The 25054-nt window shown below is 35.8% G+C and overlaps 2 protein-coding genes across 2 annotated transcripts in view; one reads left to right on the top strand and one right to left on the bottom strand.

Annotated features, from left to right (window-relative positions):
* LOC134791989 (angiotensin-converting enzyme) overlaps positions 1–25054 on the top strand; it is a 223408-nt gene that overhangs the window by 135379 nt on the left and 62975 nt on the right. The window lies entirely within an intron of this gene.
* On the bottom strand, positions 1282–8520 carry LOC134791958 (uncharacterized). Its single transcript, XM_063763052.1, has 2 exons — positions 8304–8520; positions 1282–2560 (listed from the first exon to the last, which is right to left on the bottom strand). Exons 1-2 carry the CDS (start codon positions 8313–8315, stop codon positions 1472–1474), a joined length of 1101 nt encoding a protein of 366 aa, XP_063619122.1. The 5' UTR covers positions 8316–8520; the 3' UTR covers positions 1282–1471.

Here is a 25054-nt window from a genome sequence, read left to right as displayed (position 1 = left end):
GGTTAGTACAATAATGGTATAATAGTATTACTTTGTTTAAAAAACCCATTTAGCTCAGAACCCCTAGTGTAAATTTAATTCGATATCGTGACGTGCGTTCGCGTTTGCGTTATGTCTATTTTTGTATGGGATTTTGAACAGCGCGCCAAGCGGGACGTTTTGGAAACTCAAAACGCCCATACAAAATGACACTTAACGCAAACGCTATATCACGTCACGCTATCGAATGACATTTACACTAGGGTACTGATTTAGAATCTATTTTTATGTTTTAAAAGCTTAAATCGAAAGATAGTATTTTATTAAAAAGTATTATTAACTGCTGAGTAAATATTATCTTAATAAAACTATGTTTGAAAATGTGTTGACAATAACGGAAGAAAATCTTAATAGTTATTTTTATTTTATATTTCTTCTTTGTTGGTAGTTAGAGTAATAAACTCTTTTTTGTACACAAATACATAATATTCTTTGCAAAGTTTAGGAAAACTTCCTAATTACGTAATTAACGACTAGTTTTCTAGAAAATGCAGTTGTTATATTTCTTGTTCTAGAAATGAATGTTTGTTGTGCAATGCAGTATAACTTGTTATTGAAAGACTACTTGATTTATACTCGATCATGGAAAGGAAATTGACTAATTCAAATGTCCAGGTAGGTAATTCAGATTGATCAAAATAATTGAGGATTTATGAAATCATAATAAAGCCATATAAAAGTATTTGCTAGAAACTTTCACATACTAGTTATATATTTGGTTAAATACAATCTATTTGAATTTTTATGCTAAATGCAAATTTCCGTTTAAATTTCTGGTTTTATAAGTTTGACATAATATGCGCTTCTAATAAATATAAGTACCAGTAAAAACGAGCTAAGTTTATGTCTCTTGCCACAATTTGTTCGAAGTATCTGATTTTCTAAATATCATTACAACTTGTCACCCATTTAGATGTCAATTTTATTATGATGTCGGTCAATTCATAAGACATATTCTTAATATTGAACTTCGCTCTCATTCTTACTATTATTTTGATCAGATTGTAATCAATGCATTCTGTGTATATATATCGTTATGAAAGCTTTTTTGGTTATGCCTATTGCTTGAGTTCACGTTCTAAGTGGTCATTGTGTCTTTTCTCAATCTGTTGTTACTGTGTTCAACAATGCACGGTCGTTCCTACCATTCAAAATATTATACAATCGCCCGCCGAACCGCGAAGGTCAAGTCGACAATTCTATCTTTACACTCACTTCCTTACTCTAAAATGGAAACAAAAATTATTTTTACAATTTTTTATTTTCTGTTTTCCTTATTTTACAGTCTTAACTTAGAAATGGTAACCTTGTATCACTAGCTACACGACGCTCGTATGACGTATGACGTTATAAATATACAAAAATTTTTGTTGCTGGTGTCCCGGCCATGCTGGGCGCTGAGATGGACCTTAACCTATTTAGTTTAAAGCACTTAGTGCTCGTAGTATGAGCCTCCGTAGTTGAGGTGACTGTGGGAATGGTCGTAGTGCTCGTTGTTGAGGTATACGGGCACCTTCACGGGCACGGGGTAGGGCTTCTCCACAGCGATGGGGATGTGCTTCTCAACATGGACGGGGTAGGGCCTGTCGACGGGGACCTTGACGGGGTAGGCGACGGGCCTCTCGACCGCGTACGGGACGTGCTTGTACACTGGGTAAGGCTCAGGGACGGGCACCTTCACGGGCACGGGGTAAGGCTTCTCGACTGGGACGGGGTAAGGCCTGTCGACGGGAACGTGCACGGGGTAGGCGACGGGCTTCTCAACGGGAACAGCTACTGGCACGGGCTTCTCAACGGGGTAAGGGGCAGGTACGTGCACGGGGTAAGGCCTGTCGACGGGCACTTTGACGGGGTAGCCGACGTGTTTCACGACTGGGTAGGGCTGGGGCACTGGTACTTTAACTTCAACGGGGTATGGCACGTGTTTCTCCACGGGGTAGGGTTGCGGCACGGGTACCTTGACCGGGTAAGGGATGTGCTTTTCGACGGGGTAGGGCTGAGGCACCAACACCTTGACGGGGTAGGGCCTGTCGACGGGCACGTGGACGGGGTAGGGCACCTTCTTCTCTACCGGGTACGGAGCGGGGACGTGGACTGGGACCTTGACGTACTCCTTCACGTGAACTGGCACGTGTTTGACGACCTCGTACGGCTGGGGGACGGGGACCTTGACGGGGTATGGCACGTGCCTCTCAACGGGATATGGCACTGGTCTATCGACCGGGTAGGCGACGGGTACACCCTTGACCAGAGTGATGGTCCTGGTCACATCGGTGTGTTCACCGAGAGGGATACCGTAGCCGTGTTGGGCGATGGCGCCTTCGTCGATGAAGTTGTAAGCGCCACCGATTCCGTGAGAGCTGCCGATGTGGCCGATATCAAGGCCGCTGATGCCGTATCCGTAACCGAGGTTCAGGAGACCACGTTTGTCCAACTTCTTGTCCAAAGGCTCTGCCTTTTTCTCTGTAGTCTTCTTCTCACTGGCAGCAGCTGCTGCTACCAGCAGGAAAACTAAACAGATCTGGAAAGAAAGAAGAAAATCAATTACACCTCAATGGAATCCTGAAAACAGGGATACCTAATCTTGGTAAAACTCCACTCGCTTCATCATTAAATAAAGATACTGATTATCATGCCTTTCCTTTACAACTTCATGATATTAATGAAGTGTTTGTCGCTACCGTTAAATGACCATAACCTGCTCGTTAGCCTGACTAATAACCAGATATCTGACTTAATGTATCGTTTACATTCGATAAACGCTTAAATAACGGATAGGCACTCGTAATGCGTTTCATTCAATTAAAAAAGCGTGGAAAGCGAACATCGTAACTGGCTTCCTTGTAAATACAACAAAAACGGTACTTGTAAATCCGTGTGCATTCGTTACAGAGTTTAACCGGATAGTTAAACTAAGTAATGGAACCTTGCTTTAAGTATCCGTTAAATTTAACAAAGACTTAACGCATTCTAGGATTTGCTTAAATGACGAAATAATGGTTAAACATGATGATACAAGACTGTTAAATGATGTTGCATAAAGGTCAAATAAGCAGACAGACCGTGACTTAAAGTATCATAAAACGGTAGTGCATGTTGCATGCGTGATTAATTTCCTCAAATTCCTATAATTCATTACACGGATAATGACTTAAATCACGCATTCTCAATAATTTAACAATAGACAATTAATTTTACGAAGCTTTAGTATAAATAGGCAAAAAATCTTCACAACATGACCAAAACATGAGTGCGTGCTTAACTATCGTGAAAAGACTTATTTAGAAATCGGTCACTCTATTCCCAAAGTTTTCACATAATTCAACATGCAAATATTGATGTTTGTTTTGTATTGTTTGAGTTTGCACCGATTCGCAATTGGTCGTGAGTCAGCGCGCATGCGTTGCAGCGGCGCGAAGTTTGCCATGTCTTGCGTACTCCTGCGCAGTTGAAACTAATAGGGTGTAAGTCTACATTCCTATAAATGCTTATACGCTGTTTTGAACCTAACTGAATGTATTGCAATGCTCTCTCATGGGTAAAATAGGGAGAATCAATGTAACTTGTAATGTTATGAATTAATTATGTCATGTTTCACCGACATGATTTTGTTGCAAAATCGAGAAAACACGGTGGAGTCAAAGTAGCCATTTGTAAGCCCATTTGAAGAAAAGGACAATAAACTTACAATAGTATTAACCATAACATTACAATGTATGGGTATTATGTTACCTACAACATTAGATTTTCTTGATATTGAATACAAAACAGATTTGTACACTTAGATTGCATAATCGATGTGTAGATTATAGCAAACCAACAAATTCTGTAAGGTAATAATATAGTAGTGTCAGTTTTGACAGTCACATGACAGTGGCCTAGTTCCATTTCCTAATACCCATATTGGTATATTATCAAATTGCTCGTCTCTCTTTATGCAATCAATAACCTTGCCGAGGATGACTTCGTCATTTGATTCATAATTATAATCATGAATGTATTAGTTACCACATATTTGAATTATGGTGTAACTTCAGAAATAATCATATTATGCTTAGGGCAAGATGTTCGAACAATCTATTAACCTACTATTGGTAATGCATTATTAATTTTGTTTACAAAACTGCGTTTCTAAAAATGTCTCCATCTTTAATGGCAAACATGCGAACTTAGTAACAAAAAGAAACCAAAAACTGTTGAAAATATGTAAACTGTAGTGAAGTATGATAAAAAAATTAACGTATTATTTTTTGGAGTGGCTTTGCTATACCCTTTACCGAACCTTTACGAGTGTGCCTCGGAATCGAAATATGTCACAAAACAATGGAATAGTGGATTTCCCATTGTCTCAAATTGACAGTTGCTTTTCAAGTTGACATTACAAGGCAGGTTGGGTAACGCTCCCAGGGCTCGCGTCACGACATTGTGGGATTTACTTTATCTGTGCTTTTATATAGCTTTTATCTAACTTTGTTCTGCATTGATACGATCTACGTACAGATTTAGAATTAATGCTTGTTTTGTAAAACTAATTGCCGTTTTAGATGCTATTAAACGGTTATAATTAGCATAAAATACCTATTTTATAAATGCTTGTAGCTTAGGTCCTGTGGAGTTACGACTACCTGGTTTAAATGTCGTTAATTACTTTTAGTTTGCAAAGAAGTGTAATCAGTCAGGTTGAACCTGTTTTATTTCCAGTTATTTCAAATACATAAATATGGATTAATTTGAAAAACTAGGATATTTAAATTAGTTGTCAAGTATTATGCGTTCCTGCGAATAATCTTTATTGATTACCAATGCGTTAAACGTAACTTATAATGCCTTAATCGTATTCAAAAAACGCGTAACGACACGTAACTGAAGAACATTCACAATGTTTTTAAGACACCGTTATTCTAAATTCTAAATTTGTATCACATCCGAAGTGAAAACTGCTCGTAAATTCTTAACGATAGTGAAAATCATTTGTGATTCTTTGGACGTGTAGATGACATCAGGTTATTATGTATGTTATAACGGTCATAAACCATGTTACTATTCAGAACACTTTCTGGATTCTATTTAACCTCTTTTATGTTTTGGATATTTCTTTTTTTTTTTCTTGTTCTATTCACACTATTCTTATATGTACCTACCTGTATTTTAATTTTACTAATGTAAAGTATCATTATTTCCTCTTGATGAAGGTGATTGAAAGTTAATTAATCGGGATCTTTTTAAGCTGTCATGTTTTATATTCATATTTTAATTGCTTTGTTATTCAAACTTAATTTTAATATCGATAAATCGATTCGTGAATCAGATAAAACAATATATTCACACAGACGCGGAATTCGATATTTGAACGAGGTCACCGTCCGTGGGATAGTGTTTCTTCTCGTTGTCGCAATGCATGGCTACTTATAGTGCTTACAGTACTTACCTAACTGACTAACTGCCTTATAATAGGTCACTGCAAGCTTGTTACGGATTTGCATATTCTACATTTAATTACGGCAAAAACTGTAATAAATTGCCTGTGTCTATATTTATATTGCAGTTTGCAAGGTTCGTCACTTTTGATGTATCATTATATTTCAATAGCAGGTTATTTAATCATAGTTCTAGTGTAATTGACGCAATTTATGACAACATACATGTGAGATACAAGAATCAGTAAAAATTACACCCTTTATAATTTTTCTGTTTTAATAAAGGAGTTTTGACATGAAATCTAGCTGTTTATCAGGTATCAAACCAGTTCCCAATTACAATAATTTCCTCAGGCCTAGAATATTTAATTCCGCCCATTCGTAAGAAAATTGCGTGTTTTTCTCGTTAAGTCGACTAGACTGACTAGATCGGGACTTCACATTAAAACATAAAAGTTCTAAGTGTGACTTCTGGATAATTACTTTGAGACTTGGTGTCTTAGTAATAAAGCTCTTTTTGAAATAAGTCGTTATTCAGACTTAAGTCATATTAGTTCTGTCTAATCACTTGGGCCTTTTAAGGTGAGCAGGGTTATTCAGGATATCTCATCGCTATTCGGTTTCGCAACTAAGTTCCAAGCTAACTATTTTTAGCTGTCACTTTGCCATCTAATTTAAATTGCAAGTATTTGATTAAGTGTTTTAACGGTCACATTTTGAATTAATTACGGATATGGTAATCTTATTTTAGAGAAGATTACTCTAACGTGACGACCCATTGTTAGACAAATCAGTATTTTATTTAATTTAAAAATAGACGTTATTAACTTATTAGTATTTTTAACGTTTGCCTAATAAACCATAAACTAATAAACAACGTGAAAATTAGTATTTTATGCACTTTTTAATATTGACTTAGCTCGGTATCTGAATATTTCTCTGTCAAGTGTTTTTTTTTGCAACAAACAGTACATCAAAAGATACAATGGATAGACTACAGAGAAGACAAACAGTGGCGAAAAATGTACAAAGTATAAATGTATATCTATAATTTTAATTAAATTTATCTGATAAATTATTTCAGTATTGTCAAACCAATTTGTCAGTCAGTAAGAACCAGGAAAACTATACTCATCCTATTCTTTTGGGTGCTAGTACTAGTGTAAGGCAAAAATAGTATGATTCTCTGTTTATGATTGAAATGAGACAGTCCTTTGACAAACTATATCAACATTTTTTCCTGACCTATTACGTCCTCCGCCGTTACACCTATCCCTTGTTATTTAACTATCAGGCTCTCATGTGGTCATGTAACAGTACATTCCCTACCGCTTCCTAGCCAAACCCGTTCGAACTATTGTGACGCAATCATTCTGCTAATTTGTTGCTATATTGGTAATTGGTAAAGCTTTAGAGTTCTTTGCTAGTTCTTGTTCTAATCTTCTGTACTATCTGCTGTGTGTTCTAGTAATAGTGATTGATATACTTGTATAAACCGAAATAAATGTCATATATGAAGGGAAAAATTAGCAAAACCGTCCGTCCCTCCGTCGTTTCCTAGAGCAGTGTCCGTCGTTACTGCCCGGTAAACTGGGAACGCTGGTTCGTTTCCAGCTCTGGTCATTTTTCCCTTCGTTTTCGACATTTATTTCGGTTTATATGTAGTTTAAATAGTAGTGTGTCTACTAGGAAAAAAGATAAATTAAAATATTTCCATAGAAAGTAATTTAATTTGTTCTTAGAGAGGATATACTAGCAGTGACAACATTCTCTACTAGGTACTATGTTTGTAATATTATGCGGAAAGTTTGCTTTCGTACGATTACGATATATTGAGAACTTAAACAGAAATATAAATGATCGATCGCAATGCTTAATCGATATGGGACATAAATAGTAATAAAATAAGCAAGGACATCCTTTCATAGACAAAATTTTTGATTCAATAAATTTAAAAGAAACTTTTTTAATTTAGCAGGAAAATACTTTTTAGTGATTGTTTTAAAATTGTAAACAATATTATGGCTCGTTTTCCATATTTACTTTTTCTAGCGATCATTATTCTTTACTTAACAAAAATAAATGTACTTAACTGTATTTCTTAAATAGCTTCAATGATGTAAAGGTATTTAAAATATTGTTGTAGGGATTTTGAAATTCAAATCAAGAAGAATAAAATTCTTCTTCAACTTTGTCCTAAATCGTGCCCTAAATAGCAATTGTTAACACGTTCTTAGCCCTTATACAGGAAAATGTACCTGACCTTTTATTAGAATGGTTGTGCTAATATACCACTTACATTAGAACCTTTGTTTTAAATGTTATAAATGAGGCAAAGGCTACATTTATCATTATTATCATTAAGCAATTTTAATTCGTGTTTAATTGATTTGTTAAGTACGTCATAAATGATGATTCTTGGTTGTTTAACAGTCACATAAAACTTAACTATTATTCATATCTTTATTCTAATCGTTATTCAAATGATTTGATATTGGTTTTGATGTTAGTTTAGTGATTTTAAGCAATTTGACTTCATCACATCCCATTATCCACTTTTATGAGTAAAACACAACAAAAATGCGTGCGTAGTTCACATTCGTTACTTAAACACAACAATGACACATTTCAAAATAAGTCATGACAGATTTTTTTTTTTTCGATTTGTGTCACTTTCGTTTTCAGCAACGAAGTGAACTAACTTTAACGCGTAATAGCTTCTCGACATAAGCCGATATAAAACTGTCACACAGTTAAAGTTCACGCACGGCACTTTTGTTTGTACAATCCATCACTTTGGGACACTTTGAAGTCACTTTGCACTGTCACTTTGCACTTGGCACTCACCGCTATTTTCATTGTGCCTCTTGTGTGTTGTTCGAGTCGGGAATGACTGGATGCAGAGTGGTTGGTGTTCTGTGTTTTTATACTAGGATATTTGGAGTGACTTTCGCTATGACCCCGCTTCGCTGTGGCGGGAAAAACGCAGCGCGCGGTGTGTGTGGAGTCCTTGTATTTGGCCGGCGTTCGGACAGGGGGCAGACGCCTCGTGCGTTCGTTAAAAAAAACTCGGTCGCGTTTGTTTATTTACTATTCGGTTTTCGTTTCATTTATTTTTATACGTCGTGTTTAATTAATAAGTTTTATAAATACCTACGATATAAATAATTACATTGCAATAATTCCTTTTTATCAAATTAGTCAGTAATTTATTCATTTTGTTATACTTGATACATTGTAATCAAATACTTCTTGTAATTAATACTACCTTAGTATCCAGTATTCATAAACGACCCAGATATCATTTGGTCGGTAAATGTATTCGGTTTTCTTTCGTTCTTACATGATGGATTATACATCGATTAACATCTAATTAATCCAACATAAACTTGTATAATTGTTTACTATGAAGCATCAGTGTTATGTCAATACATAAAAGTTAAATTTACGCTAATTAATTCACTACAAATTTCTGCTTCACGTACCTAATTTAGCAAAACATATATTTTATATTATCATAATATAACATATATTATCATAATATAACATATATTATCATAATATATCTACAGTTCCATACTAAGTAGCTTTATATTTACACAAATTGGTGTAAAAAGTTTACATACAGATGTTTCAAATGGGGCTTTGAATCAGTGCTTTGTCAATATTTAAACGTTAAATATGTAGTATTAATGAATAACACATTAGTTGTAGCGTAATGTACATTAAACTTTTTTGAACTACTATTAAAACTAATTAAGTTATATCTAAAGTTACATGCCAAAAGTAGTTCACTTTTGGAACTTAAATCAATCCTCGCATTTACAACCTGCCGATTAGTGGTATCCGGTTTAACCATACAATGCACGAATTAGCATATAACTATGCTACTCTAAATACTTAGTCTACTCTATTTTTTTCGGTTCACTAGACTAAATATCAGGTTTACGATGGCTGAAAGGATATTGCAAATATTTAACAACTAGTCTAAAATTATTGCTTCACAGTTAATAATTATCGTTCCGTGTTTAGTTAGATTTATGTAGGATATTGTGAAACTTATATTTAACGTAAAATTCATCGTATTGTGAAAATATAAGTATTGACTTTAATATAGAGAACACGGAAAGGAAATTACACATTTTATTTACTTCGAAATTAGTCAATGGCAGAGCAGATGAAAAACTTAGTCCAAAGTACTGAAAATAAAAAAAGAAGTACGTATTTCACACCTGACATTTCTAAGCATGTTTAAATCGGTTAAACCTAGGGTTTGTCTTTTTTTAATCGGGTAGGTAAAATTGTTGTCTTGAACATATGCGTATCCACCAACCAAGTCAATAATAATTGCCAGATATCGTACATTTTATATCATTTTCGGTGCAGCGGAGTGGTGTTAACGGAATTGGTGTAAACAATTTCAACCCTAATGATTAATTAGCGTTAATTACTTTAATATTAACCTTAATTTACCATTTCAGATGGAATTATTTATACCAATTCCGTTAACACCATTCCGCTGCACAAAAAATGCTATAAAATTTACGATGTCTGATTATTACATTACAATCGTGTAATGTAATCAATTATTCAATTCAATTTTTAGTGTACCGCACAAAACTTTGTTCGCGGTACACTTATGGGATCACTTCGGTCTCGCAAACCGGTTAAATTTGTTTTTTTAAACGTATTGTCTTCTAAACGGAGTGTAGGTACCTATTACATTATTTTGTGAACTAACAATATTTACTTTTGATCTACATTCACGAAACCATACTATAGCAAGAACTACGTAGTTCGTAATCGGAGCGGTCGGTTATTTCTGAACATTTGAAAGTGCTTCTGTGTCCTGCCAGGAAATGTTTTTTGTTCATTTTGTGCAAAGTCCTTGTCCACGCGGATATTGTCGTAAATTATCAACGTTTTTGATTAATTAAGCAAGTTCTTTGTTTTGATGTCGCTGGATTTTGTGATATTACGCGCTGGGAAGTTATTGTGAGGGTGGGAAATTGGGAAATATGGATGCGTTACAAGGCGTTTTTTGTGTTTATTTAAAGATAATAAGATCCGTAAAGGAAGGTAGTGTTTTCGATTAGTTTAATATTTCGCAGAAGTGTCTGATAGTAAAATCTTTAAATAATTTCCTTAACTATGAAGTGAGCAAAATAGTGATACGATATCAGGTGACAAAGGCCCTCGGATACCTACATACCTTGCAGACTAACATACACACAATAATTATAACCTTATAAACTAAAAAGAATTTAAACAACAACAGTTTTTGCTGCGTCGCCTGTTCTGGTGTAGGATCTTAACCTCGTAAGACCCACCATACAAAGTTTTCCAATTTGAATTTGAACCTTGTACTATAAGTAAATTGGAACGAAAAAGAAATGCTACTTTATTTGGTTTATGAAAGGTTCTAATTCGATTGAATCGGAGTGTACATTGTAATGCACATTGGGCCTTATGAGGTTAAATACTTATAATTATAAAATCTTCCTTACAATGCTGCCGAATGGTTACATCTTTACTTCTTTTTAATCTTAGGTCTAATGCTAATCTGGTACTAAACTGATTCTAAACTAATATACTTGATCTAAATTGTGTCTATTGAAGTATCTCGTGTTCTAGAAAACCGGTAACTTACCGAACCGCAATTGTGTTGCTATTAATATTGCAAAAATCCTTTTTTTAACCATTTAACATTCCTTTCTAGTCTTTCGATTTCGAACCGTAATTTTTATCTTACCATCGGATGATTAGTCTGCTGGTATAATTCTGCCTCCTATAAGATTAATAAAAAAAGAGTGACAGTTAACCTTATTGCAAAGACATAAGCTCTACCTGTGGTCAATGAAATATTGTTTTCATCACACTCGCTCAGTAAATGTGGAATTGCACGCAGGTTTAGCGGGAGTTATAGAAAAAGCGTTCTCCCTAGGGAGTTATGAAGTTTCTAGTGCCATAATTAACAGTTTTTTGTCTCTATACTTAATTTTTGTATCGCAAGTGTGATGAAAAACATTGTGTGTAACTCGGGGCGTAATAATATTGCAAACTCGAGTCTATAAATCGCTCCGGCAAGCCGTCGCGATTTAACTTACTCTCGTTTGCAGTATTCAACTTACGCCCCATATTGCACAATGTACTATAGTTCAATCCACAGACAAGACATCCTCCAGACTGAGCATAGTAGCTCTACCCCCTCTGCCACAAATACGGTAGTTTTACTCCATTTTCGAGTCAAAAGTGTCTTTGTGTGACGTCCGTGTCTTTGAATGGACCAATCACGGCACGGGAACTCGCTCACCTCGTCCCCCGCACCCCCGTATTTTTGGCAGCATCGGTTTCATGAAATAATTGCTCTAAACTCCGTCTAGAGGATTCCTAGTTCAATCTAGTTCATTAGTTGCCGAGCGGAAAACGATAAAAATAACAAAGGAACAATTATGTCACCGGCCTATTGTGGTTGTGACCGCAAATAGTTTACATAAACATCTGAAGTTCGACAAGAGGTCAAGGTCATAGTAACGTAACCTGAGATTGCAAAGAATTCGAGATGAGCCTATTTTTAATTTACAAGGACAATTTCGAGATATTGAAATTAATCGTTTGACATACTTATTTTTAAAACTGCTTTCGATTTTAATGGTTTTCTAAATGTAATGTAGATATGCACCACGATAATACTTTAAATCCCACTAAAAACTGTTATTCATGAATAAAATCATAGAAAAATATGAAATTAAAGTTATAAGATAGCTGCTGCAAAATAAAAACAAAACTTAATAAAAAAGACAAAACTACAGTCAAATTTTGAAAAATAAAAAACTTTTTGCATTGAATCCCACCGTTACCTAGTTAAAAATCGATTTCGTCGATAACCGTTTCAATTTAGTCAATAACCATAACAAAGAAACGATTATATCACAATACAAAATTCATTAAATCAAGTTCACTGTCGGCTTCAAGTTTCAACAGAGTTTAAGGGGCTTAGTCAAGATGACAATCGTTGATGGAAGAGCGTTTCTTTAATTTTTTGCCATTTTTAAATATTGTGACCTTTTTTACCACTTTTGTGTTATTTCTAGTCATAATCGCGAGCCCTTTTCATCCTTATAGGAGAAAAAAAGTCTCCTATAGTTTCCTTTTTGTAACCGAAATACATACATGGGGAAATGGTAACACAATAGGAAAAAAACGCTGGGACCTTTTTTCTCCCATTAGGATTAAAAGAGCTCGTGATTCTGAGTAAAAATAACACAAAAGTGGCAAAAAAGGTCACACGGCTCGATTCGGAAAATGAATTAGATTTCTACTAGACTTCAACAAGTTACGATACGGATAATTTAAAGATATTTGTAAGATAGATATGTCAAATTTGACGTTTCCGCGATTCTGGAGGTCCTCTTGAACGATTTCGACAAGTTATGACTTAGATACCCAAGTCACATCTAGTCGATATCTAATGTAGATCTAGTTGATCTCTAAATCGCCTCAAGATCTTGTGATAAGAAATCCGAATAGGCCTGACAATCGGCTCGATTCGGGAAACGAATTAGAGATTCACTAGATATGAAATAGTAAAGATATGTGACGTTCCACGGCAAAAGGTACCTTATGGCGGCTAGCGCCGCGATTCGCGCCGTATATATGAAACTGGCAAAAAATAAAATAAAACGCTCAGAAAACGCCAATTGGAACTTAAATAATGTATGGAATTAGTCTCGTGACTTTTAGTAGAACCTGTCATCCCTAAACATTTTTGCTTTTTGTTTGCCATGTATCGATTTTCATCAAAAAATTGAGAAAAACTTTAAAATGCAGTCTACAATAAAAAAATGTTTACATGAACGGAACTCGGAAGCGATTTCGCCGCCGCTTTTTCGTCAATAACCATAACAAAGACATTATATCACAAACCATAATTGGTGAATTCAAGTTCGCTTTCAGCCGAGTTCAAGGCCGTCGGAACCGGTCGTGTCCGGAACGCTGTCGCCTTTCCAATTTGTTCGGCGATTTGCGATAAGTCGGTCGGACATTGCTTTGTGAAGTTGGTTGGCGGTTATCTTTGATCTGAAGTTTGATATAATTAGTGTAGGTATACAGACCGTTTATTCGGAAGCTGTATTATCTGATAAAAGTTAACGACTCTGGTACATCTGTATCCCGTTTTTAGGGTTCCGTACCCAAAGGGTAGAACGGGACCCTATTACTAAGACTTCGCTGTCCGTCCGTCCGTCCGTCCGTCCGTCTGTCTGTCACCAGGCTGTATCTCACGAACCGTGATAGCTAGACAGTTGAAATTTTCACAGATGATGTATTTATGTTGCCGCTATAACAACAAATACTAAAAACAGAATAAAATAAAGATTTAAGTGGGGCTCCCATACAACAAACGTGATTTTTGACCAAAGTTAAGCAACGTCGGGCGTGGTCAGTACTTGGATGGGTGACCGTATTTTTTTTGCATGTTTTTTCCGTTTTTTTTGCATTATGGTACGGAACCCTTCGTGCGCGAGTCCGACTCGCACTTGCCCGGTTTTTTTCTTAATTGAGTCTCAAGTACTGAAATAATGTATCCCGCCTGTAAGGTTGTAGCATAAAAATTAACTTTAGATTTCCTTCACTTTGCTATGTCTACAGGAAAGACGCGAACAAGTTAACCATACTATAAAATGTGTATACTTATCTCAGATTTGTATTCAAATCTAGACACGCGGCAGCGTGTCAAGCCAAGTTCAAGCAAAGGAACTGGCTAGCCAGCGCCGAGTGTATCTTTACACGAACCACTTGGTGCCACTTTTGACCCTTCTATAACTCAAAACATATTTAACGTAAACACATAAAACTACGTGTGTTTAATTATATCCATAAGGACATCTAGAAGCCTAAATTTCATGAAGCTAGCTCAAACGGTTATAAAGATCTGAAGGTCAAAAAGTCGTAAATTTTGGGACTGACTGACTGACTTATAGTACCTAAACCTAACCTACTTCCAGATGACCTAGAAGGATGAAATTTGGAATCCAGCTCGGTTATTGTGTGTAAGCGTAGGAAAAAATCTAAAAATAAAAAAAAGTTAAAAAATAGGGGGGGTCCCCATACAAAAAAAACATTTTTTATTGTGACTGACATATAAGTACCTAAACCTAACCTACTTCCAGATGACCTAGAAGGATGAAATTTGGAATCCAGCTCGGTTATTGTGTGTAAGCGTAGGAAAAAATCTAAAAATAAAAAAAAGTTAAAAAATAGGGGGGGTCTCCATACAAAAAAAACATTTTTTATTGTGACTGACATATAAGTACCTAAACCTAACCTACTTCCAGATGACCTAGAAGGATGAAATTTGGAATCCAGCTCGGTTATTGTGTGTAAGCGTAGGAAAAAATCTAAAAATAAAAAAAAGTTAAAAAATAGGGGGGGTCCCCATACAAAAAAAACATTTTTTATTGTGACTGACATATAAGTACCTAAACCTAACCTACTTCCAGATGACCTAGAAGGATGAAATTTGGAATCCAGCTCGGTAATTATGTGCAAGCGTAGGAAAAAATCTAAAATTTAAAAAAAGTTATAAAATAGGAGGGTTAAAAAAAAAATATTTTTTTTGTATGGGGACCTACAAAAAAAATAATTTAATTGTAGCGTTGGAACCGTTACAAGCAGATCTTTGAAACTATCCCAATATATGTATTATTATATTTGCTATATAACAGAAATATAAAAATAAAATAAAGTCAACAAAAAACTTGTAATACGCGCTAAACAACCGGCCAACGGTGTGTCGCTGTCGTCGGCGGCGGCGGCGCGCGGCACCACATAATTATACACAGAAGAGAAGTAAATCTACATAAAAGCGCTCCTGTACAACAGATAAACATAGGCACCGCTTACGAATACCGATTTAGTTATTTATTGTTTTATTACATTTATGTTCATCCTGCTTCTTTCTCAACGATGAATTAAATGATTGTCATTCATTTTTTATTGTGACTGACATATAAGTACCTAAACCTAACCTACTTCCAGATGACCTAGAAGGATGAAATTTGGAATCCAGCTCGGTAATTGTGTGTAAGCGTAGGAAAAAATCTAAAAATAAAAAAAGGTAAAAAATAGGGGGGGTCCCCATACAAAAAAATATTTTTTAATTGTAGCGTTGGAACCGTTACAAGCAGATATTTGAAACTATCCCAATATATGTATTATTATATTTGCTATATAAAAGAAATATAAAAATAAAGTTAAGTCAAAAAATAAGTGGTGTCCCCATACAAAAAACTTGTAATACGCGCTAAACGACCGGCCAACGGTGTGTCGTTGGCGGCGCGCGGCACCACATAATTAATACAAAGAACAGAAGTGAAAAAACATGCGGCGGAAACACAAGAAAAAACATTAAATCTCAATACCTGCCTTGTTTTCTTTACAAAAAGTATTGATATCCCATCAAAAACATAAATGTAAAAAAGGAGAGCCAAGTTCAATACAAAAATTATGCTTGGCTGTGGGGTTCGCCGCAAAAAGAATGGAGATCTAAATGAGTGCCAAGTTCTATGCAAAATCCAAATATGTATTTATAAGAACAAAATAACATTATAAACAAGTATTCAACTCTATTTCTTTGCTTTATTGGATACCTATAACAATTGCTGTTATTTAAAAAAAATGTGAGATCTTAAAGTAGGTTAGATTTGGCTTGGCTAGTTTTTATCAGAATTACAATATATATATATATATATATATATATATATATATATATATATATATATATATATATATATATATATATATATATATATATATATATATATATATATATGTTGAATAACTTTATAACATGACTGATGTAATGAAAACTGGCCAAGTCAAATCTAACCTGCTTTAAGATCTCACATTTTTTTTAAATAACAGCAATTGTTATAGGTATCCAATAAAGCAAAGAAATAGAGTTGAATACTTGTTTATAATGTTATTTTGTTCTTATAAATACATATTTGGATTTTGCATAGAACTTGGCACTCATTTAGATCTCCATTCTTTTTGCGGCGAACCCCACAGCCAAGCATAATTTTTGTATTGAACTTGGCTCTCCTTTTTTACATTTATGTTTTTGATGGGATCTTCATTTGCGACAATCTGCCGTATTCGAACTTCAAGATATTCACAAGACACGACTTGTACTAGATCCATTCTAGATACGTTATAGTTTAGATATCAACTAGTTTTCTTTTGCAGCGCAATTCGGGCAACCAATGTCACTTTTACGTTAGATAGAGTAAGATATCTATTAGATGTGAATTGGATCTCTAAGTCATATCCTGTGGAAATCGTTCAACAGTATCTCCAGAATCGCGCAAATGTCAAATTTGACAGGTTAGATCTTAAACATATCGTTATCGTATCTTGGTGATGTCTAAAAGATGTCTAATAGATGTCCATTTCAATATCCGAATCGGGCCCAATGTATCAATGTATGTGACTGTAGTTACATTTTACAGGGCATATTTTGATAGTAGTCGGCATAGCATGTTATCAAATGGTCAAATGAGTAATGAGTATGACATAGGTATGGTATGATTTTCAGCATGAATTTCACCGGTAAAAATTGTAAGTATATTGAAACACAACCAAGACAAAGCCAGTACTTGACACCTGTTTAACCACATAAACTTTATCGCATAATAAAAATATAAGTAAAAATGGCGGACTTAATGCCAAAGCATTCTCTACCAGTCAACCATAGGGCAAAACAGAAATTCTCGAATGTGGGTGTACATCTGTACATTAATGCAAATAGTCCATCAAATCAAAATAAGTAACTAAATTCAAAAGTATCATAACATTCATAACATACTTAATACACCTTGACTTAGAGTGTTCTGATATTAATGAACATTTTGTTCACTCAAATACATTTGATGGTCACTGGCACTTATTGCATAGTAGTAATTCCTATCAATCACGTAATTATAGTTATTTTTTCAACCACTTTATAGCGACGCAAATTTTGAACCTTAAATATAGAGTAATAAGAACTAGTCAATAGTAAATGCTTGGTGGTTCTTTACAATGATATTTTGAGTAATTTAGCTAATTTTCTTATTACTGGATTAAGAGCAAGGTCTACTACGATCGACAACTTGAACTTGAAACTTTCTAAATATTAGATTACTAGCTGTGCCCGCGGCTCCGCCCGCGTGGAATTCGGTCTGTGTCAGTAAGCGGCTAATTTCTAATCCTAATTTCTCTCCCTCTCCCCTGGAGGCGGAACTTGAAGTAAAGTTGACAGATGGATATGCTAGAGGACTGTAGTCCAGATAAAATATTTTACAATTAGGTACCACTAAATAAAACTACACTCCAAAGTCAATAGTTTTTTCGCCCTTATTAAAATTTTACACGTGACTTAAACGACAGAGTAGTAGGTGTATATCGGACGATACAGTACCTAAGCCGTAAAGGGGCCCACTGATTAACAGTCCGCCGGACGGTATCGGCCTGTCAGTTGTTCGGAACTGTCAAAATTTTGTTCTAACTGACAGGTCGATACCGTCCGGCGGACTGTTAATCAGTGGGCCCCTTAAGGTATACGCGCGCGAGCGAAAGCGAAGCGGCCTGCCTGGCTAGACCGCCACTCACCGTGGTCTTTTTCAGACTCCTGAGGAAGACCACGTGCCCCTTGTAACCTCAATGCGGGATTTTTTCGGGAATGCATGGTAATGCGTATAAAATGGGAGTCCCAAATCGTTTGACTTTGACTCCGCAAACGACCAGTGCCGGATTAAGATATTTTGATGCCCTAAGCATTTCTAGACCATGGTGCCCCCTCTCCCTAGGGTCATCAAGATTACATTGAATTGTTTTGGTTAATTGAGTGACGTTCATTGCCGCATTACAGCTGAGAATGGAAATTAATCACATCATTTTATCACGACAATTGACAGTGCCGCAGCAGTAACGTTGCAACAGAGTACCTAATGCTGCTGCAGTCGCCACTCGAATGTCACCTTTATCATACCTTAGAATGTAATTGAAAACGCGAGCGAAGCGAGCGCGAAATTTTTTCAATATAAATAGGCAATTTCATAGACAGTTGTACATTTTTACTTTTAGTATGGAAATCAGTCACATCATTTTATCACGAAAATTGACAGTGCTGCAGCAGCAACGTTGCAACAGAGTAATGCTGCTGCAGTCGCCATATCTTAGAAAGTGATTGAAAACGCGAGCGAAGCGACTGCGAAAATTTTTCGATATAAAAACGCAATTTCATAGACAGATGTACATTTTTACTTTTAATATGGAAATCCGTCACATAATTTTGTCACGAAAATTGACAGTGCTACAGCAGTAACGTTGTAACAGAGTAATGCTGCTGCAGTCGCCATATCTTAGAAATTGACTGAAAACGCGAGCGAAGCGAGCGCGAAATTTTTTCGATATAAATAGGCAATTTGATAGACAGTTGTACATTTTTACTTTTAGTATGCAAATCAGTCACATCATTTTATCACGAAAATAGACAGTGCTGCAGCAGCAACGTTGCAACAGAGTAATGCTGCTGCAGTCGCCATATCTTAGAAAGTGATTGAAAACGCGAGCGAAGCGAGCGCGTAAATTTTTCGATATATGTATTATTAATTTATTAAATCAACATAATTATTCGATTATTTTTTTGATATCCGTGTCTTCTTAACTTAGAGTTAATTTGGCAAAATCTTTCCTAGGTGGCTTATTCATGTCACAACGTATTAAATTCAGCGCCATCTGTTAGTTTACCAGGGTACTCAATAGTGGTAGCACATAATTATTTGAAAAATTCAGGATATAAGATTCAGGGGCAAACTTAAGTCAATCGAGTGTTGTGGCTACCCCCCCTTTTAGGGGTTGAATTTTTATAGCCTATAACCTGGCCGGGGATTTTCTCGACAGATTAGTAAAGTTTTCATCAAAATCCGTTCAGCCGTTTTCACGTGATGCGCGTTCAAATAAACAGACAAACACATAAACAGACAAACAGACAAAAATCCTAAAAACTTTTGGAACGTGTTCTGTTATCGATTCTAAGTATCCCCAGCCAACTTTTTTTCAAATATCTTCCATGTACAGACTTTCGACCGTCTTCAGCTTTATTATATGTATAGATTAGACCTAACCTTAACGGGCCCACTGATTAACAGTCCGCCGGACGGAATCGGCCTGTCAGTTAGAACAAAAAGTTGGCAGTTCCGAACAACTGACAGGCAGATACCATCCGACGGACTGTTAAGCAGTGGGCCCCTTTATACCTATGCCACCTGTCAGTTTCTAAAACAGAGTTCCGTTGATCATATTAATGATTTTCTTCGGCAGTTCTACTTTACCAAACGGTTTTTATAAAAAAGTTATAATGAAAAAACCTTACGTGTACTTACCTACCTTTTATATTTGAAGAGTTGCATGTCAACCTATCATCAGATCCTATATGACATCTGAATAAACCCTTTCATAAAAAAATGCTGCGTTCAAGAAATCGGATATCACAAATAAAAAACACTTACCTACTTAAAAAGGAGGTAAAGTATACATATATGTACTTACGTACTCCATTGGCTCAGCGACCCAAAATGAGTCTTGGTCTCCGACACAAGTTGGCTCGAAGTTCGCGCAGATCCGCCTCCGCCATGTCGCACTTGCGATACCTGGAGCGTCCGATAGGACGACCTCCTGCTGGGAGGCCCAGGTATGCTCGTTTCACGTTCCGATCTTCATCCATTTAGATGAAGATGGCCCAACCAACGAAGTCTGTGAGCTTAAAGGGACCCACTGATTAACAGTCCGCCGGACGGTATCGGCCTGTCAGTTAGAACAAAATTATGACAGTTCCGAACAACTGACAGGCCGATACCGTCCGGCGGACTGTTAATCAGTGGGCCCCTTTAGACATAAGTGCTTAAGTAGTATTTTTGTACGAAAAGTTTCTTCCCTTTTGAAGTCAGTTAAAAGTATAGCAATCATTCTTGTTCCACGAGTAGCAGAAAACTCATTAGTTTAAAAACTTAGTTTTGTTATTGTTTTGATCCCTGATGTGGGTCAATGCAAAGGCCGAGCTTAATAATGGTCCAAATTATCAAAGTAATAATAATAAAATATGCGTTAATAATGCAATTACGTCCACATATACCATAACGGTCAGTAAAGGCCAAGTACAAGTAATAATTATGATTAGCCCACCTACTGTGTTAATTAAAAAAGTAACACTGTTAAAGAATGCAAAACCCTTTGAAAAAACCGGCCAAGTGCGAGTCGGACTCGCGTTCCAAGGGTTTACCTGCCATTTACCAATAAAACAAATTTTAGAAAAGTAACATTGTCTATGTTACTTTAGAATAGCTTTATAATATAATAGCCTATACGTAAAAACTTGCCAAGACAACCTTTATTATTTCAGGATTTTCTACACAGCACAGAACTTGGCACCCATAATTGATCTCAATTTTTAGTGTTCCGTACAAACTTTGTTCACGGAACACTTATGGGATCACTTCGGTCTTGCAAATCAGTTAAATGCGTTTTTTGTCGGCGAGTCAACAACGACACATATTCAAAAGTTGTTGCGTCGCCAGTTCCTTTTTCTTTGAACTTGGCTGGACACGCTACCGCGTGTCTAGATTATCGGCCCGATTCGGATTTTGAAATAGACATTTATTAGATATCACCAAGATACGATAACGATATGTTTAAGATCTAACCTGTCAAATTTGACATTTGCGCGATTCTGGAGATACTGTTAACGATTTCCAAAGGATATGACTTAGAGATCCAATTCACATCTAATAGATATCTTACTCTATCTGACGTAAAAGTGACATTGGTTGCCCGAATTGCGCTGCAAAAGAGAACTAGTTGATATCTAAACTATAACGTACCTATAATGGATCTAGTACTTATCGTCTCTTGTGAATATCTTGAAGTTCGAATACGGCAGATTGACCGGATCAGTGACTATGATTATTTCGCTAAATCATATCTACTTATTTCACTAAACAACACACCACAGGAAATGAACCCGCTACCCTTCAACAAAAATAAATCCCAAATGACAGTTTCCATATCAGAATTATTCGATTGGCAAACTGTCAAGATGGCCGTGAAGACATGTCAGTTTGACCAATGTCGGAGAAACGGGTTCTGTTGATAAGGTTTTATTATGGTTGCAATAGTTTTTAGTTAATTATGTATTCAACAAAATGTTCACGCTACGCACTCAAATCACTTAAGTTTTAAACGTGAAATTAACATCAAATGAATTATAAAACAAATTAAACCTGAATTAAACTGTTTTGAATGATTCACGGTTAGTTTCACTAGACCTAAATCGACCGCTACCGTGAATAAGATGCATGTAAGTGCGTCGAAATATCGGGAACACAGTACAAAAGGTAATCACGGTTCATATCCCGGTCGATATAAGTGAAATAAAAACTTAATAGAATGTACCTATACTAATCAGATAGGTATTACATTTAGTCTTTTAAAATTGACTTCGTTTTAAGGTTGACTCACGCTAGACCGGGCCGGGGCCGAGCCGGAGCTTCCGGCGCTTCGTTTTCTATGAAAAGCACCACGTGATCACCGATCAGCCGTCATAGAAAATGTATCGGTCCGGGAACGGCCCGGTCTAGCGTGAGTCATCCTTTACTTAGGTACCTATTTTCTAAATATTCACCAATCGAAATAAGCGGAACACCTGTTTTGACAAAAAATAATCAAACTATAGCTAGAAACTTTTACACAATATTTTAATTTGAGCGATAATGAGAATTTTCCTCTGTGAAAATATTACTTGTAAAACCCTACTAATGTTAATAATGCGAAAGTAACTCTACCTATCCTGTATATCTGTCTGTCTATCTGCTACCTTTTTACGCTTAAACAGCTCAAGAAATTTAGATAGAATTTGGTATGGAGATAGTCTGAAAACCAGGAAAAGACAAGATTTTCTATCAATCATCATCGCCACTCTTCCATGCAGGCGAAGTCGCGGGCAGAAACTAGTCAAAACAATAGCGTGTTTTCATGAATGATCGTACACGCAACCGACCTTGGAGCGAAACAAAGAGCGATAATTGTACACATTAGAGCATGTGAAATGTTGTAAAAGTCATATTTATTTGACAGTTTTATGGCAGGAGTGAAGAAACGGAACAGAGTAACAGCAGTTTCCCGGTTGAACTTCAAAATGGCGACGACATCCGTCCTGAGATTTTGTTTTGTTGTTTTTTTTTGGCGCAATATTGTTGTTTCAAGTGTAATATACAGTCTGTCAAGCCGGATATGTCAATAGTAATTAATGTAAAGCAAACTAAAGTATGGTATCCCTAGGAAACGAACAAAAAGCAGCAATGTACATCGAACAACGATGAAATATAAACAAAACAGTTCCACAGACAAGATATAAATGACACCCGATTTTCGAACAATTCAAACGTAGTGTTGCTAACGCGCGATTTTTCATAATTGCCGCCTTTTTCTACTGACAAGATTTGCTTGACCAAGTATAGCTTATTTATTATCCACTGAACTAGCGAGTAAGTGTTTGACTATTCTTTAGTCAAAACCCGTCAATCCCTATGGATATGGCTATTTGTAAATGCCAGCTATCACTTCACTAAAAGCAACTGCCGAACATTGGCATTATCTACGAGCACACTTTTGAGTCTTCTGACTTGGCGATTTGACGATATCATCATAAATTTTATGGAAGTCATAAAAAAAGAAGAGGTGTAACAGTACCAGGGAACCGCGCTGGTAGAGTACTCTCAGAGTAGACTACTACCCTTTTAGCCTTCAAAGTGTGTCCCTTAGAAACGTAAGAGGGTCCCACTGATTAACAGTCCGCCGGACGGTATCGGCCTGTCAGTTAGAACAAAATTTTGACAGATCCGAACAACTGACATACCGATACCGTCCGGCGGACTGTTAATCAGTGGGTCCTTTAATCATATTTACCTGACAGAGTATAAGGTAAAATACTGTGTAAAGCATGTACGGTATTTGAAAATGTTCCTCTGTTATTTTCTTTATTCGTTTAGTTTTATAGCGAGGTCTGTTTTATGCAATTGTTTTCAAACACTTGCAATGTCATTATCACCCACGCAGTGAAGAAAGATTCTAGAAAGGTCTATATATTATGTTGTTTTATTTGACAACTGGCGTAATGGCTCGGTCAAAAGGTCAGGAAAGGATTAACTTCCTCACCTGCTTAGCTTAGCTAGCTCAGCGGTTCTAAAAATGTTAAAAAATAGTATTAAACTGTGGCTTTAAAAAACTCTTCAGAAATTATAATATTCGAAATATTTTCATATTAGTTAATTTCGCAATGTTGGAAACTTTCCGACGGGACATCAGTACACGTAAATTTTAATGAACATACAATACAATATTTAATAATTAAATATCATGTAATTCATATTAATGAACCTGTAATGAAAAACCATTAGACTTAGGTATATGATTAATTAAACGTTAATAGTTTATTATAATTTAAAGTTCAAGAACTCAATAATAATGAATGTTCACCTGTATACTTTTCAAGTTCAGCTGTCTTACATAAGTCTTCAATTGTTTACGCCTAATAACTCTTTCACACTTAACATTATTACGAGACTTTATTTGACTGCCAATGTTATGGTAGACTTGGAGGTTTATGCTGATAATACAAGGTTATGAATTTGATCCGGATTTGTTATGAACAAGTATCAAAAGTGACTTTTCTTCAATGAGAATGGTCAAAGATTGGAACTGGCAAGATTGGAACTAGTTCGGGATGTGTGATTGAGCCGAAAAAGTGGAGTATTAGAATGGAAAATTTTGGAAATTTGCTAAATGATAGTTTCATTTGTTTCCTGTGAAACTTTCCTGAAATTTCCTAAAACCTTTCCAAGTTTTTGTAAACTTTCCGCTTCTTCTGTACGCAAATTAGAAGACTGCTATGTGCACCGACCAAATATGGATTTTAAAGTCAGATGTCCTAAATATCAACTGAAAACCTTGCGCCAAAAATCTCACAACCGCTCATAACTTAGCAACTTTGCCAATTACATAAATTTCCTCACCCGCTATAATGAGCTCAAAAAACATTCATTTCGACAGAATCCTGATGATATTTTATTGCCATAACCACCTAATTAAATTACTGGTTACAGTGGTTACGCATCACTTTCGAAACTTTAAGATACATTTACTGTGGAATCACCAATTGCTTTTCGATTGAAATTGGATTTTTCAATTCAATCTCTCAACTCATTAATAACTTTACTATTAAAATCAACCTTATCAATAAGTAACAAAGTTGCTTTTAAAGTGCAGCTGTTTTATAAAGATGATACTTTGTGAAAGTTATTAAAACGATATATAAACTACTTTGGTTACCGCGTTGGGACATAACGAAATGCTTGGAAATGTTACCGATTACAGTTTATGGTACTAGTTTTGTTGTAATACTAGTTGAAGTATTTAAACTTTGAAGATTTTGAAGTTATGTAATAAAATTTATTTGTTTGTTAACTGTAACACTTTTTTTTTACCGTAACAAATTGTGTCTA

Source organism: Cydia splendana, chromosome 7 (genome assembly GCF_910591565.1).
Source record: "Cydia splendana chromosome 7, ilCydSple1.2, whole genome shotgun sequence".
In the NCBI taxonomy this organism is placed as follows: domain Eukaryota; kingdom Metazoa; phylum Arthropoda; class Insecta; order Lepidoptera; family Tortricidae; genus Cydia; species Cydia splendana.
This window is presented reverse-complemented; position numbering and strand designations above follow the sequence as displayed.